A 15,950-nucleotide genomic window follows, 5' to 3' on the forward strand; every position below is an offset into this window, starting at 1 on the left:
CCAATCCAAGTCATCACTATTTTTCTGAGTTGTGTTTTGCCACTGACTGTCCATCTTTAGTCTTCCATGCAAGGTGCCTTTCATACCACCATTATCAGTAAGTAGACATTTCAGGTTGCCCTAAATGGTTTTGGATGCTAAGTCCAGGTTGATGGTAAAGCTCACCTAGAAGGCTGATCCAAATCAAACTCCAAGAAGCAGACATAATAAGCAGTGCTCCCTGAACTTGTGTGTTGGTTCTGAAAAGACCTTGCCGAGACAAACTTGGCTTTTCCCTTTGACTTGCTGGTGCCCAGGATATACACATTTACCACCATGATGGGTGAGAACAGTCTCACACATTTTACCCACCCAACTTACCCCAGAGGTCTGTGCCCATGTCTGTTACTCTGGAGGGCAGGGTCAGAGCATCCATCAGATTCTCAAAGAGGTACTGTGACCCAACGAATGATTAGGAACAATTCCTCATGTGTCTCTCTTATGAGTTTCTGAGGACAAGAGTCCCATCTTTTCCATTTTAGACTCTCTAGCACTGGTCCACAATACACACTCATAACTGTTGGCAGAAGGCTGCGAGTGACCCACAGGGGTAATGTTTTTATAGGCAAAGACAAGAAAACAGAATGATTTAATTTGTAGAGTCGAGCTGTTTGTTCTTGATTACAACATTCAACGTGTAGATTACATTCACCTCTTGGTACCGAAAAGGCCCTCTGCCATCTTCCTGGGACAGTTAATCCAGACAGAATCATTCCTAGGCAACCCTTACCTCTGTGTCTGCCAGCAATCACCCTCTCTCCCTTCTCACAACCACATGTAAGCTCTCTCTCATCCAGAATAACTTGGACATGGGGTCTTGCGTTCAGTGGAGTAGCCATGTATAGTACAGCTCTACTGATTTGACAATGGATTTAATATATTATGAATACCAGATCAAGACCTCACATATTTAACCACTGAAGTCTTTGAGAATCCCAAAGGCATTTGAGAATCTGGCAGTGTCTCAGGGTCACCAATTTTTACTTGATAGTATTAAAACAGAGAGAAGGTTTGCTAAGTCTGTCCTGGCCCTGGGTATTTACTCTGAAAAAGAGCTTGAGTAAGGTTTTGACACATTTGCTTTTCATATCATTTGCAGGCACAAAATGAACAACACAGAGAGTTTCATTTTGTCTATCCATTGGTCCTAAATTTTCAACAATGAAAATGTATTATTTGTGAAAGGGAAGCTTACAAACAAAAAATTAAAGGTGAAATGCCAGGTGGATGGATTCCAAGAAAACAGAGTTTACTGAGGTTTAAATGTCAGAATGACTGCACGTAATAATTAGGTTTAATTAACAATGCTTTTTCCATAGACTGAATTTTTGCTGTTTTTTCATATTATCACTAGCTTGAGTGTCCCCCCTTTCTCTTACTTTTATTACCAGAGTCACCAGAAGGAACATTTAAAATATTTAAAAAATAGCTGTTTCTGGGCAAGTCACCCAGCATACACCTCATGTTTCCTCTGGGTTCAAACATGAAGGGGAGCCTGCCTCAGACAAGAACAATCCTTGCTGCACCCCCGCCAGCTCAGGCACCCCCTTTTCATTCCAAGAGGCTCCAGCTCAAATGAAAGTTATAACGTTAAGCGCGACTCCGAGTTCCAGACACAGCTAGCCCCTGCTTGGTCTTCAAAAAATAGAGGTCTGTAATTCCTTTTTGAACATGCCTTCGAAATGGAGGTCTTTGGCCATGAGCTCCTCTTCGACGTCATCCAGTGCCCATTGGTGATCCGTCAGTTCCAGAGCTTCCCACTCTGTCTGCAAAGGAAGAGAAACATGGGGGCAGGGAGGGAAGGGCTGTTGTAGGAGCAGTGCTGATGTGCTCGGGCCTGGAGTGGGATCAAGCTCTGCACATGTGACCCTCACTCAGTCCTGTGAGGCAGGTCCTGCGGTGCCCTCACCCACCTGCGCCCCTAAGTTACAGACAGGAGACTAGGCTAAGAAAGAGACAATCTGCTCAGGTCCCTGGAGCTGGCAACTAACTACATTTCTCAAGTAGTCTGTTAATGTTGACTACTTTTGCCTTTAATTAGTAGGTCTTTAAGAAAATGCTCTACGAGACTTAATGTGCAATATACATGTTAGCTCACAGGTATGGGTTTTAAAAAATAATAATTTACACAATCCATCCCTTCAATGTGTGCAATTCAGTGGCTTTTAGTATATTCATAAAGATGTGCAACCATCACTACCATGTAGTTCCAGAACACTTCTGTCACGGCAAACACACTCTGTATCAAACAGCAGACACTCCCATTACCCCCCGCCCCCAAGCCCTGGCAACTACTACTTCACTTTCTGAATCTTGTCATCTTTTCTGGGTGCAGTATGTGGCCTTTTGTCACTGGTTTCTTTCACTTAACATTAAAAAAAAAACTTTTATTTTGTTGACGTATACTTGATCTACAATGTTGTCTTGGTTTCTGCCACACTGCAAAGTGATTCAGTTATACATATACATTTAGTTTTCTTTCATCCTTTTCCATTAAGAGTTATTACAGGGTATTGGTTATAGTTCCCTTCTCTCAGCATGTTTTTAAGGCTCCTCTCTGTTGTGGCATGATTCAGCACTTCATTCTTTTTTATGGCTAATATTCCACTGCATACATTCCATTGTCTAGACACTGCATTATCTGTTCATCAGATGACAGACATTTGGATTGTTTTCACTATTATCAGTAGTATTCTGAACATTCTTGTACTCCGTTTTTGTGTGAAAATATGTTTTCAGTTCTCTTGGGTGTTTATCTGAGAGTAGAATTGCTGGGTCATATGATAAATGTGTTTAATTTTTTGAGGAAAGGCTAAGAACTGCGTTCCAAAGCAGCTGGACAATCACCAGCATGTACGAGGGTTCCAATGTCTCTACATCCTTGTCAACACTCGTTATTGTCCATCTTTTTTATTATAACCATATGAATGAGTGTGAATTGGTATCTCACTGAAGTTTTGATTTGCCAAACCCCTGATGACTATTGATGTTGGGCATCTTTTCACGTGCTTAGCTTACTGCGTATCTGCATCTTCTTTGGAGAAGTGAGTATTCATATCCTTTGCCAACTTTTTACTGGATCATGTTTTTATTGTCGAGTTCTAAGAGTTCTTTATTCTGAATCCTGGACCCTTACCAGATATATGATTTTCAGGCGCTTTCTCCAATTCTATGGGTTGGCATTTCACTTTGTTAATAGTGTCTTTTGAAGCACAGAAGTTTTCATTTTGACAAAGTTCCACTTATCTATTTTTCCTTTTGTTGCTTATACTTTTGACGTCATATCCAAGAAATCACTGCCTAATCTAAGGTCACAAACATTTACACCTATGTTTTCTTTTACGAGCTTTCTAGTTTTAGCTCTCGTATTTAGGTCTTTGACCCATTTAAAAACTTTTATTCAAAATGTTTTTTATTGTGGTAAATATTAATATACATATGACACAAAATCTGCCATTTGTAACCACTGTTAAGTATACAGTTTGGTGGCAGTTTTTAGGTTCACAATGTTGTGTAACCATCACCACTAACTTTTTCTAAATTTTTCATCCCCTGAAACAGAAACTCTGTACACAATAAACAGCAAAACTATTCTTTCCCTCACTGAATTTTTTTGGCACCTTTCTCAAAAATCATTTGATCTACATATATGAGTTTATTTCTGAACTCTCAATTCTTTAACAACAAAACAAACTTTTTTAATTTATTGGCTGCACTGCACAGCATATGGGATCTTAGTTCCCTGGTCAGGGATCAAACCTGTGCCTCCTCCACTGGAAGCACAGAGAGTCTTAACCACTGGACCGTCAGGGAAGTCCCTGCTGAATGAAATATCAGTTCTGTTCCACTGATCTGCATGTCTGTCCATACGGCAGTCCCACAGTCTTGATTACTATAGCTCAGAAGTAGGTTTTCAGATCAGGAAGTCTTGAGCCTTCCAACTCTGTTCTTATTCAACATTGTTTCACCTATTCTGAAGCCCTTTCACTTCCGTATTATCTTCTGGATCAGACTGCCAATTTGCGCAAGAAAAGCTGGTGGCATTTTGAGTCTGTAGGTCAACAGATCAAGTACTGCCATCTTGATAACAGTAAGTCAAGATAATATGTACATGGATATATTTGCATTTATTTAGGGCTTCTTTAGTTTCTTTCAGCAATATTTTGCAGTTTTCATGGTATAAATCTTGCTGTTTTGTTAAATTTATTCTTATCCTTTTTGATACTATTATAAATGGGATGATTTTCTTAATTTCTATTTTTCAGATTCTTTATTACCAGTGTGTAGAGCTATGACTGATTTCTGAAAATCTTGCTGAATGTATTACATATAATAGCTTTTTTGTGGATTCCTTTTAGGATATTCTATATAAAAGACCACATTACTTGCAAACAAAGACAGTTTTACTTCTAAAACTTTTTTTTTTTTTTTAATTTTGGCTGCACTGTGTCTTCACTGCGATCCATGGGCCTCTCCAGTTGTAGCATGTGGGCTTAGCTGCCCTGTGGGATCCTAGTTCCCTAACCAGGGATCGAACCCAAGTCCCCTGCATTGGAAGGCAGATTCTTAACCACTGGACCACCAGGGAAGTCCCTACTTCTCCCTTTCTAATCTAGATGCTTTTTATTTCTTTTTCTCGCCTAACTGCCCTGGCTAGAACATCTAGAATAATGTTGAACAGAAGTGGTCATAGTGGACATATTTTGTCTTGTCCTACCCTTAGGGGCCAAGCTTCCAGTATAAGTATGCTAACTGTGGGTCTTTCATAGGTATCTTTCATCAAGATGAGCAAATTCCTCTCTATTTCTAGTTTTCATCATGAAAAATTAGTGAGATTTTGCTGTGTAAAATTATATTGGATTTTACAAATTCAAGAATCATTGTATGAAAGGCTCAAATAATTTAATTTTTTGGGGGGGCAAGCCACATGGCCTGTGGGATCTTAGTTCCTCCACCAGGGATTGAACCTGGGTCCTTGGCAGTTAAAAGAGTGTGGAGTTCTAACCACTAGCCAAGGTATCCCAATTTAGATTTTACTGAATGAAATTTATATCAGGGTCCAGAAAAGTTCAAAATATTCCAAATGTCTACCTGGCATCTCTGATTGGGCTATTTTTATAACTTCATTTACACTATGGATTAAATTGAGTGAGCATTTAAAAACCACCAAAAGTACCAAGAATCTCTAACTTACTTATCAGATGATTCTGTCTCTGGAATAAGAGACATGTAAATGAAAATACATTTTTGCTAAACTTAAAATTATGGAACCATAGATATACCACACTCACTTAAGGGAATTCATCTTTAAAAGTAACTCTGGTAACACCTTTGAGCTTCAGTGAAGCTGGGAAGAGAAGTTAGTGTACCTTAAAAGCTTTGTTGGTGTCTGCGGGCATGGCCATGGCTGCGCCGGTCATCTGCTCCTGCATCATCCGTGACTGGTCAGCAGCTGCAGAGTAAGACACACCCCAGTGAGTGCCAGGGCACAGCAGGCACCCAGGACCCCCAGGGAAGAATGGTTCTCACACAGTACTTACAGATGCTTGGCAGTGGGTTAGAGGACCAAGGGACAGTTCACTGACTGGCCTTGTCACACACTTTGTGAAAGTCCCTTTACCTCTTGCAAAAAATGGATGTGATAACAGCAGGAGAAAGAAGATTAACTAAAAGCTCTAAACTTTATTTCAAATTTAAATAACAGGAGCAATAGCTATGAGTTACTGAGCAACACCAACATGCCAGGTACTTCACTAAGCGCTCCATATATCTACCTTATCCACTCCTCACAACAAACCCGGAAGTCAGTTATTAAGGTCCCTATTTTACAGGTAGGCAAACAGAGGACTGGTGTGGTTCAGTAACTTGCCCAGGGTCCCAGCTATTTAAGTAAGAGAGCTAGGACTGGTACTGGTCTCTAGTCAATGGGCGAACTGATCAAACCAGCCTTCTCTCAGCTTCAGGCTTACATTGTTGGTGCTGGATCCCTCATAGGAGGGTATCAGACTCTGCATAACTAAATACTGTCCCCGTGATTAATGAGGAGAATTCAGATCTTCAGTCTGACCTTGGGATGTTTAAGACTCTTTCAGAGTACCTCAGATACTTAGAAATAAGTTTAGGGAATGAAGCACTATATTTCACTCTGTTCAATACAACACAGCCTACATAATCACTCTGGCCCTGGTATGAATGACTCAGCTATTGAAGTAATTGCCTCTTACCATTATCTTGGCCCAAAATCAGAGAGTAGATGCTCCGAAGCCCAAAGACGTTGAGGAAATACCAGGATGCAGAACTCACCCTAGGAAGCAAAAGTGAAACAATGCAGGTAGTTATTTCAGAATAAACTACTTCATACATTTCTCCCACCCAAAGCTGTTCAGAGTATGTAAAAGGAATCTCCTGGGGTCAGCCAATAGTCATCCAGAGCACAGCCAAAGAAGAAATACATGTTGTGAAGGCCATGTTACAAATATTAATAGTTATAGCTCTCTGCAAGAGAACAGCTGAGCCTTGTGGACAGACTTGGGTCAAACCTCGATTCTTCCACTCACTTCAGAGATGTTGCCATGAGGGTAAAATGAAGTAATATAGGGAGGGTAATGGCTCCTTCTTTGGCATTCAGTAGCAGGAACTGAACTCACACCTGGCGGTCTTCATTTTATCAGGGAATACAAGTTTTGTTTAATTATCCTGCTTACATAGTGGGTTTTCAAACCATTTGTTATTTGTAATCATGACAACAACACACACTTGTTATTGATGTGTATAATACATGCAAATAATATTGAAGTATGGAAGATATAAATTGAAAGAGGCGGCCTGTCCTGAATCCCATTCTCTAAAGAAACCACAAGTGTCAGCAGGTTTCATATTGAAGACTGTAGTGATTGGAAAAGCCATTTCAAGTTTTGAACTATATCCTAAAGTTCTCCTTAGGTTAGGTTTCCCACCTTGCCCCAATGAAGTTAATATGCTTGCATATAATAAAAAACTAAAACGAGTGTCAGGAATGATACAGAGGGAAAGGACCCACACTTTATTTCAATACTTGGGTCACACTTATCTGTACATAATCTTTCAGATTGGAAAGCTAGTTCATATGTGGTTCCAGGCTCCTTTGTCCACACGAGCATGTCAGAAACATACTTGTCCAGGTGCTGAGAAAAGATAAAACAGCTTTTCTCCACCCCATGAAGTTTGTGTTTAGCCCACAGGAGACTGGAAGGTCAAAGGTGAACAGTCGTGCTACTTGTACTAAGTATAGCTTTTCTCCTCTGGGGGAAGTGTGCACGGCCAAGACTCTCCCAGCGCCAGGTCTCTCGTGTCCCTCCCAAACAACCACAGGCCGCTCCAACTGGGGAGTCAGTCACGATCAGCAGTGGTGACCCCCATTGCCCATTCTCCTCCTCCTACTGTCTGGCTACTTTATTTTATTCTAGCCTACTCAACTTTATTTTGGCTCTGCTGGGTCTTTGTTGTGGTGTGCAGGCTTCTCGAGTTATGGTGTGCTGGCCTAGTTGCCCTGCCACACGTGGGAAACTAGTTCCCTGACAAGGGACTGAACCCATGACCCCTGCATTGGAAGGTGGACTCTTAACCACTGGACCACTAAGGAAGTCCCTGTCTGGTTTCCATTAGATGCTAGTCTCTGGGAAGCCAGACAAAATAATCTTGGAGAGACCACAAGAAGAAGCACTACTGTGTTCCTGAGGCTGCAGCACTGTCCTAAGAGCTCTTCATACTTGGGGTCTTATTACTCTGATATAAACAACAGAACAGTAAATAAGACAGATGTGCTGGATTTGGACAGACTTGTGGTCAAATCTCAATGGCTCCACTTCATAGGGTTGCTACGAGAATAAAGTAATATATGGAATGTATCTAGCACAGTGACTGGTACCAGTGAAAAGAATTAATGTTGTTTTTGGAAGTAATGTATTTTGAAACAAATAATACCAACACCCACTTCCATAAGCTCCAGGGCATTGCTTGTTAAAAAGTATGCTTTGGTCAGAGTTCTTGTCTTTAACTTTTTTGGGGTGGACACATTTACTTTTTGAGCTCCTGAGACCCAAGAAGCTAGGGGAAAGAGCTTGATACATTCTCTCCTTTTGCAAGAAAACTCATGTAAAAGTTACCATAATCTGTGGCATTCTGAGTGGAGTTTCAATGGGAAAAACTCCAAAAACCTATTCCAGTGAAGCAGGCAAACTGGAAATCCTGTTGTTTAAGAGATCCCTGTTTTAGATTTTGGTTGGTGTTTTTACTCAATAGAAGAAAGTCCTTACCAGGAGGCATCTAATGTAAGTAGTTCAATTCCTTGCTGTAGCATAGGCTTAAAACGGAGGGTCAGTGGAAATGGGACCTTGGCTGCAGAAAAGAAAGAAAAAATTCAGAACCATGCCCAGCTTCCTCTATGAAACAGTTTAATAAGTGTGATGCACATATTTCCCTGAGGAGGTGGGAACTGTGTACCATACAGTGTTTAGAAACTTATTTCCACAAAGAGGTTTATGCCACTTTCTGAAGAATTAACACTCAAAAGTCACTCTATTCTAGTTCTTTGAACAACACCAGATTCTCTAGTGCTTAAGAAGTAGGGGCTCAAACTGAGCTGTACCCCAAAATCTGGAAAAGAAACCAGCACTAGTCTGTTAAACCCAAAGTGGAATATATACGCACAAAGAACTACATTACTGAGACACCAAGTTCATTTAAATCAAAGCGGGTCACAAACAAATTGACAAACAACTGACCGCAACACCTCAAAAATGAAGTCAAGACAGAAACAGGCTTCCCGTCCTCCTACTCACTGGGACACAAAACTAGTTTTGGATACAAATTAGTAAGAAACTCGTTCGAGTCCCTTAGTAAAAGAGCATCCATGTCATGAATGTATGAACGCTTTGGGATAAGAGCCATGAAACTAGAGCATAATCAATTTTTTTTGTTCAAGAACTGTTATCAGTTTCCACTCGAGAACACAGGACCCAGGACAGTAGTATGTCAGCAGCACCTGGATTTCTGAGTAGGGTCATGGGAAAGGATCAAAGATGAAGTAAACCTGAAGTCTTCTGAGTCTGTAACTTACTTGTGACAAAGCCTGAAAACGTCATGTTGATCCATCCACCAATAAGAATCATAGGCAGGACGTTGGTGACGTTGCCTTTCATCATGTCTGTGAGCATGGTGGGATCTAAGACAGAAAAACAAGCAACCAAGAGCTGTTACCATAAAGCAAGGATTTATTCCTTGGTTTCTGTAACTCTTTAGTTTACTTGATAAAATTAATACAAGTAATACAAGTTCATTGTAAAAACTTCAAACAACATAGAAACACAGGATGTGGACAGTTCCTCTGCCTACTGTCTAAACACTTTTAACTGCTGTCTATTCTTCTATCTTTATATGTCAATATAAACGTACATATATACCTATACATGTATATACACACAATGGTTTCTTTCTCTATATATATACATGAAGGGATACTATGCTTACTATTCTGCTTTTTAATTTAAAAAATCAACATATTGTGATATATTATGTTTCCATATTGGTGTATATGGCTCATTATTTTTAATGTCTGCATAGGCGTCCACTGTGGTCACACTCATCACTTCTGGCTAGATCTATAGATTGTTTATTGGCAAAAAAAAAAAAGTTGCGAACAACTTCCTTGTACACAAATCTGCAAATGTGTGTGTTTCTGTGAGAGAAACCCTTAGAAGAATTTCTGGGCCAACGGATTTGACCATTTAAAACTGACTTTCAACAATAGTAAGAGGACTTCACTTTCCATGACCTTGACAGTAGCAGCTTTGGTCAAGCTTTTCAATCTTGTCTAATTTAATGGGTTAAAAAGGACACCGTGTTTTAATTTGCATTCCACTGATTTTGTGATGTCAAGTATCTTTCCATATATTATTGGTCTTTTGTTTCTTGTAGGTTTGCTAAAAGACTTATTATTGAAATCAATTCCAGTACCTTCTGTCTGGGATTATGATACTGGTTATCTAACCTAAAGAAATAGGTACTGAAATAAATGGATAAGTAAAACCAAATAATATATTATTTTTGTTTTACTTTAAAGATGCTGTATTTTTCACATGACTAGGATCAGAGGAAGTAAGAACTCTGTTAAGAGGAAAAACTGTAGGGGGAGAGCAAGCAATTATGTCTGACAAAGAAATGAATCACCGAGGGAAGCATTTAGGCAGAATCTGGGAGTCATCTGCCAGCAACAGGATTGCACTGGGTGGGACCTGGGACTGGAGTGCCTTCCAGCTGTGTCCCTCAGAGCCCTGGGTCCTGAGGAACAGCAAAGGGGAGACACCCGGGGATAATGGCCCTATTCCCCGACCCCTTAGCCAAGAGGTCTTGCTTTTAATTCCACTTTATACCCTGGAGTTCCCAAGGTATAAAATTTATTTGAAAAAGAGAATCCTTCCTTTTGTAGATCCCTGTATCCGATGATCCCTGAATTCCCTCAGATTACTGTCTTATACTATTTAAATTTTAAATAAAAGGACATCCTCCCTGCTTATCCCACCATCATGTTAAAAATCTTCCCTAAAGATAAGAGAGGGGAATAAACATACCAGTCATAGGAGAAGGCGGCACAACCTTCCTTTTAGTTTTTTTGAAAAATCCATCCTCTGGGTTGTTGAAGTAATATTTTCGTGTCAGGAAAGACTAGTAGAAAAAAGAACTTTTTAAGTCTTAAAACTGTGACATAGAACATTGTCAAATTATTCCCCCCCGAGGTTTAGTCAGAAGGCCCTTGGAATATGCTATCACACTCAGAGCTGGCAGCCTAGTTGGCAGCCGACCTGACACTTTAGCTGAGCCACATTTGAAAACAATTTCCCAAGAAGAGCAAGGTCACGATGACAGCAAACACCGCTAGGCCACAGCTTAATCACTGACTTGCCTGCCTTCAGCTCTCCCTAAAGAGTCCCCTTATAAAACATTCAGCTGTCTACTGTCCTCAACAGTGAATCGTGGAGCTTGTAATAAAAGATAAATGAGTACCTGTTTGGGAATGTATTTTCCATTTTCCCTGAGGACTCTGCTTCGAATTAGGACTTGACTGAAGGGGAAAGAAAAAAAAAAACAAACCCAAGACAATGAGATTTTTTAAAGTGAAACTCTAGAAGAAAATGAGAATAAAGTAGAAAACCTATTTAAACACAAGAGAAGGCCTATTTGGCAATAGCTCTGTGCGGAAACTTTTCAAAATACAAGTGTCCTTAAAACCAACAGGACATACTTAACCCAATACTCAGCTTTCCACAAGTTTTCAGGAGTGACTCTTTCTGAACAAAGATTTCTGAGGAAGGCACATTTGGGACATTACGCTTTTTCTTACTTTATAATGAGCTAAGGAGGAACTTTTCTCTGAGTAAAAACAGTAGCAGTTGGATGCTACTCAAAAGACCTGGGGGCAGAAGGGAGGAAGGGTGAGGATAAAAGAAGGAAGTTTAAAAACAAAGCAAAACCAGATAAATGATTACAGGGCTTGACAGGGTTGTTACCTGACAGACAACAAATACAAATTCTACTCAGGGTGCAGATGTTGATAAGCTCTCAGTAGATACTTACTGAATTAATAAATGAAATTATCTGGTGATATTTGAACATAGTTGGTCCTTACAGATAACAAAGTGTACCAAGTGGGCGGTGTTAGAACAAATGTCAGACAGAAGAGATCAAAATGCTAATTTTTCTAGGTTTTCAAAAGTTGTTTTCATGAGGGGAGAAAAAAACCTCCTTAATGGAAATCCTTCTTGAAAACTGAAACAAAACAAAATGCTGTAGACACAAGCCTGAAGAGTTGAGAGGTGATATGTTCCATTCCCTGGGAGCTAGACTAAAGCTATTCATAATGTGGCCTGTGTCGCAATGCTGGTCTGTGGTGAGGTGAGAACAGACACTGAGACTAAAGGCTTAGAAACTTTTAGAGTAATCTGACATTGTCCAAACATCCAAATATGTGATCAAAAAATTTTTACCAAAGCACCAGTCTGTGACAGACTGAACATTCAAAAACCCAAACTGGTCCTTTACCACGGACAGTTTAAGTAGCACTGGGCCTAGAATAATGAGTAAAAATTTAAGTTCTGGAGTTGGACAGATGGGTTCAAATATTGGCTCTGCCACTTGTTAACTATGTGATCCTGGGTGAGTCCCTTAAATCTCCTACGCCTCCATTCATACTGTACACAATAACAGGCTTATTCTCATTGAACAAATACTTCTCGAGCTTCTGGGTGCCATGTTAGGTGACATGAACAACAGTGATCAAAAAGCAAGAATCTTGGACTTCCCCGGAGGTCTGGTGGTTAAGAATCTGCTCTCCTACTGCAGGAGGCATGGGCTGGATCCCTACTCAGGGATCCTGCATGCTGTGGCCAAGAAAAAAAAAAAAAAAAAAAAGGCAAGTATCTCAAGAAGGTTAAAGTCTAGTAGGGGAGAAAAACAGTAATCAAATAACCACAGGAATAAATGTCAAATCCATCTGTTATATACCAGGAAAGAGAGACGGATAATCTTAGTGTGTTAACAGGGGGATGTGACTGAGTCTAAGAAGTCAAGGTATTGGAGAAAGCATTCCTGAGGCGGTATGATTAAGCTGAAATCTTAAAAGACAGGTAGAGAAAACCTTGGCAAAGAGCTGGAGCATGGGCAAAAGCCCTGAGGCAGCAGTAAGCACTGCTATCTCTGAGGACCAGGGAAAACGCCATATGGCTGGAAGAAAGTGGACTATAGAAACACGGTGAGACAAGGCTTGAGAGCTTGGCAAGAGCTGGACTATGTAAGAGAGGCTCCGCGCTATTTTTAAAAACCTGTGGTGAAAAACATTAACATAAAATTTACCATCTTAACCACATTTAAGCACACAGTTCAGCAGCGTTGAGCATATTCACACTGTTGTGAAACAGATCTCCGGAACTTTTTCATCCTGCAAACCTGAAACTACTCTCACTGCACAATAACGTTCCCACTCCCCACCTCCCAGCCCCTAGTAACTGCCACTCTTTGTGTTCCTGTGGATTTGACTATTTTAGATACTTCATATAAGTGGAATCATACAGATATTACCTTTCTGTATCTGGTCTCTTTTGTTTAGCCTCCTGTTCTTAAGGTTCATCTACGTTGTAACCATGTGACATGATTCCTTTCTTTTTAAGGGTTCCACTGTATTATAATCTTTATCTTAAAAGCAAAAGGAGGGAGAAAAGGAAACCCCTGTTGGTGGGACAGTAAATTGGTACAACCTTTATGAAAAACAGTATGGAGGTTCTTCAAAAAATTAAAAACAGAATCACACTATATATATATATATATATACACATATATATACACACACACACACACACATATATATATATATGCAACCCTGTGTTCATTGCAGTATTAGTCACAATAGCCAGATATAGAAACAACCCGAGGACTTCCCCGGTGGTCCAGTGGTTAAGAATCTGCCTGCCAATGCAGGGACACGGGTTCGATCCCTGGTCCAGGCAGATTCCACATGCCATGGGGAACTAAGCCTGTGCAGCACAGTTGCTGAAACCCATGAGCTCTAGAGCCCGAGTGCTGCAACTCCTGAAGCCCGAGTGCGCTGGAGCCTGTGCCCTGCAACAAGAGCAGCCGCAGCAAGGAGAGGCCCATGCATCACGACTGAACAGCAGCCCTCACTCTCTGCCCAGAGAAAGTCTGCACACAGAAAAGAATGCCCAGCACAACCCCAAATAAATAATAATTTTAAAAAATCCTGAAAGGATAAAGACAACATGATATACGGATAGACACACACACTGGAATATTAATTCAGCCACAAAAAAGAAGGAAATCCATTCACTTGCAACGACATGGACAAACCATGAATACATTATACAAAATAAAATGAGGCAGACCCAAAAGGACAAATACTGTATGATTCCACTTAATGAAGTACCTAGAGATAAAGTAGAATGGTGGGTCTCAGGACTTGGGAGAGAAGGAAATGAATTATTATTTAATAGGCTCAGAGTTTCTGCTAGGGGTCAGGAAACTATTGTGGAAGTGCATAGTGGTGGCAGTTGCACAAGGTGAATGTACTTACTGGCACTGAATTGTACACTTAAAAACAGTCACAGTGGGGCTTCCCTGGTGTCTCAGTGGTAAAGAACCTGCCTGCTAATGCAGGAGACATGCGTTCAGTCTGGCTGGGGAAGATCTCACATGCTGCAGAGCGACTAAACCTGTGTGCCACAACTACTGGCCCCGCAACAAGAGAGGCTACTGCAAAGAGAGGCCTGCGGACCGCGAGCAGAGAGCAGCTGTTCGCTGCAACTAGAGAAAAGCCCGTGCAATAATGAAGACCCAGCACAGCCAAAATAAATAAAATTGAATTTTAAAAAGAGAGAACAAGTGGAAAATTTTATATGTATTTAACCACACTTTTTTAAAGAGCAAAAAGCAAATATTAAAGGATTTTAAGCTCAATTCTTCACATATGTCACTTAAGGTGATTACCACTGTACTTAGCGTACTCTGAGCACTAAAATAATAGTATTTCCTATTTTCCCTTTGCATGTTTTATCACTTGGACTAAAACTTCCTGAGAGTAGGGTCTTGTCATATTTTGTACCTCCTAGCATACAGCACAGTGCAGGGCACATGGTAAGTCGTCAAAAAAACTTTGTTTACTATAGAGAATTCAGGACTTCCACAGGCTGAACAGAAATTCAGATAGATCTCTATTTATACTGCTGAGCAATTTTGCAGAAGTGGGGTCGAGAATCATGTGAGGCATGTAAACCCTGAAATAAAGCCAACTTAAATTATCCTATATATTTTAAATACTCAGTTTCTCTTAAGGTCTGCAAATTCTACAAGAATTTTTGAATTTTGCATTTTTTTTTCCATTAGTATCTAAAACTAAGTCCCTGCTCGACGAAGCACAACGCAACTGGTGATAAAGGTAAAGCTTATCTTCTGCAGTTATAATTTGCAAGTGAAAAACATTTTCTTAGAATAAAACTTTAGTTTTCAAAGTCAGTATTTTTCAAACTGGAGTTCACATTCTTAAACATCTATTTGTTTTTCCTTTCCAAAAAGTCACTATATTCTACAAGCTTGAGAGTCACTTTTTACATACATTTTATTCCCAAATATGGTCTAATGTTTTTTCATTTATATATTTTTCAATTTTGTTTTAACACATTTTAGAAAAATTTTAGTAACCTCTGAGGCAGCAAAACCTTAATTTATGAAACCAAATGTCCCATTTGTGATCATTTAGGCTCATGGAAACTTATACTGTATCTAGAGGAATGTTTTACAGACATCATCTAAAATTTAGTCTCCACTCCTACTCTATGAGGCATGTCCTGTTATCATCCCCATTTCGCAGATGAACAAGTGAAACGGGTAACTCAGCCAAAGAAACTCAGATAGTGGGGGCCTGATGCAGCCGGGCAAACTGACTTTCTTGCCCAAGGTCACGAGAGAGTGAGACTGCCGGAGAGAGGAGGGCGCTGACCTGTCGGAGACTTGTTCCTGGGTGAGCTTCTTGTCGCTCTGCAGCAGGATGGACACGTAGTGGCGGATCATGCCCACGAAGAAGGTGATGATAACGATGGGCAGGACCACCCAGAGACGGATGTTGGAGTCAAGCAACAGCTCTGGCCCCGCCATCTTCACAGAGAGTGGGCTCTCGGCCGAGTGTAACCGGGTTTCTTTTCGTCGGGACACCGGGTCCTAGTTGAGGCCGCCTCTGGGCCTTCTCACCGCCCTCAGCCAGGCGAGCCCTGGACCCTACGGCGGCGTCGTCCCTTGAGTCCTGCCCCAAGCCGGGCCGCCGGGCCGCCCACTTCCGGCGCGGACATTTCACGTCACGGCGAGGACGCGCTACA

General features: G+C 40.7%; 1 protein-coding gene across 1 annotated transcript; it reads right to left on the reverse strand.

Moving 5' to 3' along the window:
* Window positions 1–609: 609 nt before the first annotated feature.
* On the reverse strand, window positions 610–15,941 carry EMC3 (ER membrane protein complex subunit 3). Its single transcript, XM_040246155.1, has 8 exons — window positions 15,578–15,941; window positions 11,080–11,137; window positions 10,647–10,740; window positions 9,137–9,241; window positions 8,334–8,415; window positions 6,264–6,343; window positions 5,409–5,491; window positions 610–1,805 (listed from the first exon to the last, which is right to left on the reverse strand). Exons 1-8 carry the CDS (start codon window positions 15,730–15,732, stop codon window positions 1,677–1,679), a joined length of 786 nt encoding a protein of 261 aa, XP_040102089.1. The 5' UTR covers window positions 15,733–15,941; the 3' UTR covers window positions 610–1,676.
* Between the last annotated feature and the right edge of the window lie 9 nt (window positions 15,942–15,950).

Source organism: Oryx dammah, unplaced genomic scaffold, assembly GCF_014754425.2.
Source record: "Oryx dammah isolate SB20612 unplaced genomic scaffold, SCBI_Odam_1.1 HiC_scaffold_9, whole genome shotgun sequence".
NCBI lineage: Eukaryota > Metazoa > Chordata > Mammalia > Artiodactyla > Bovidae > Oryx > Oryx dammah.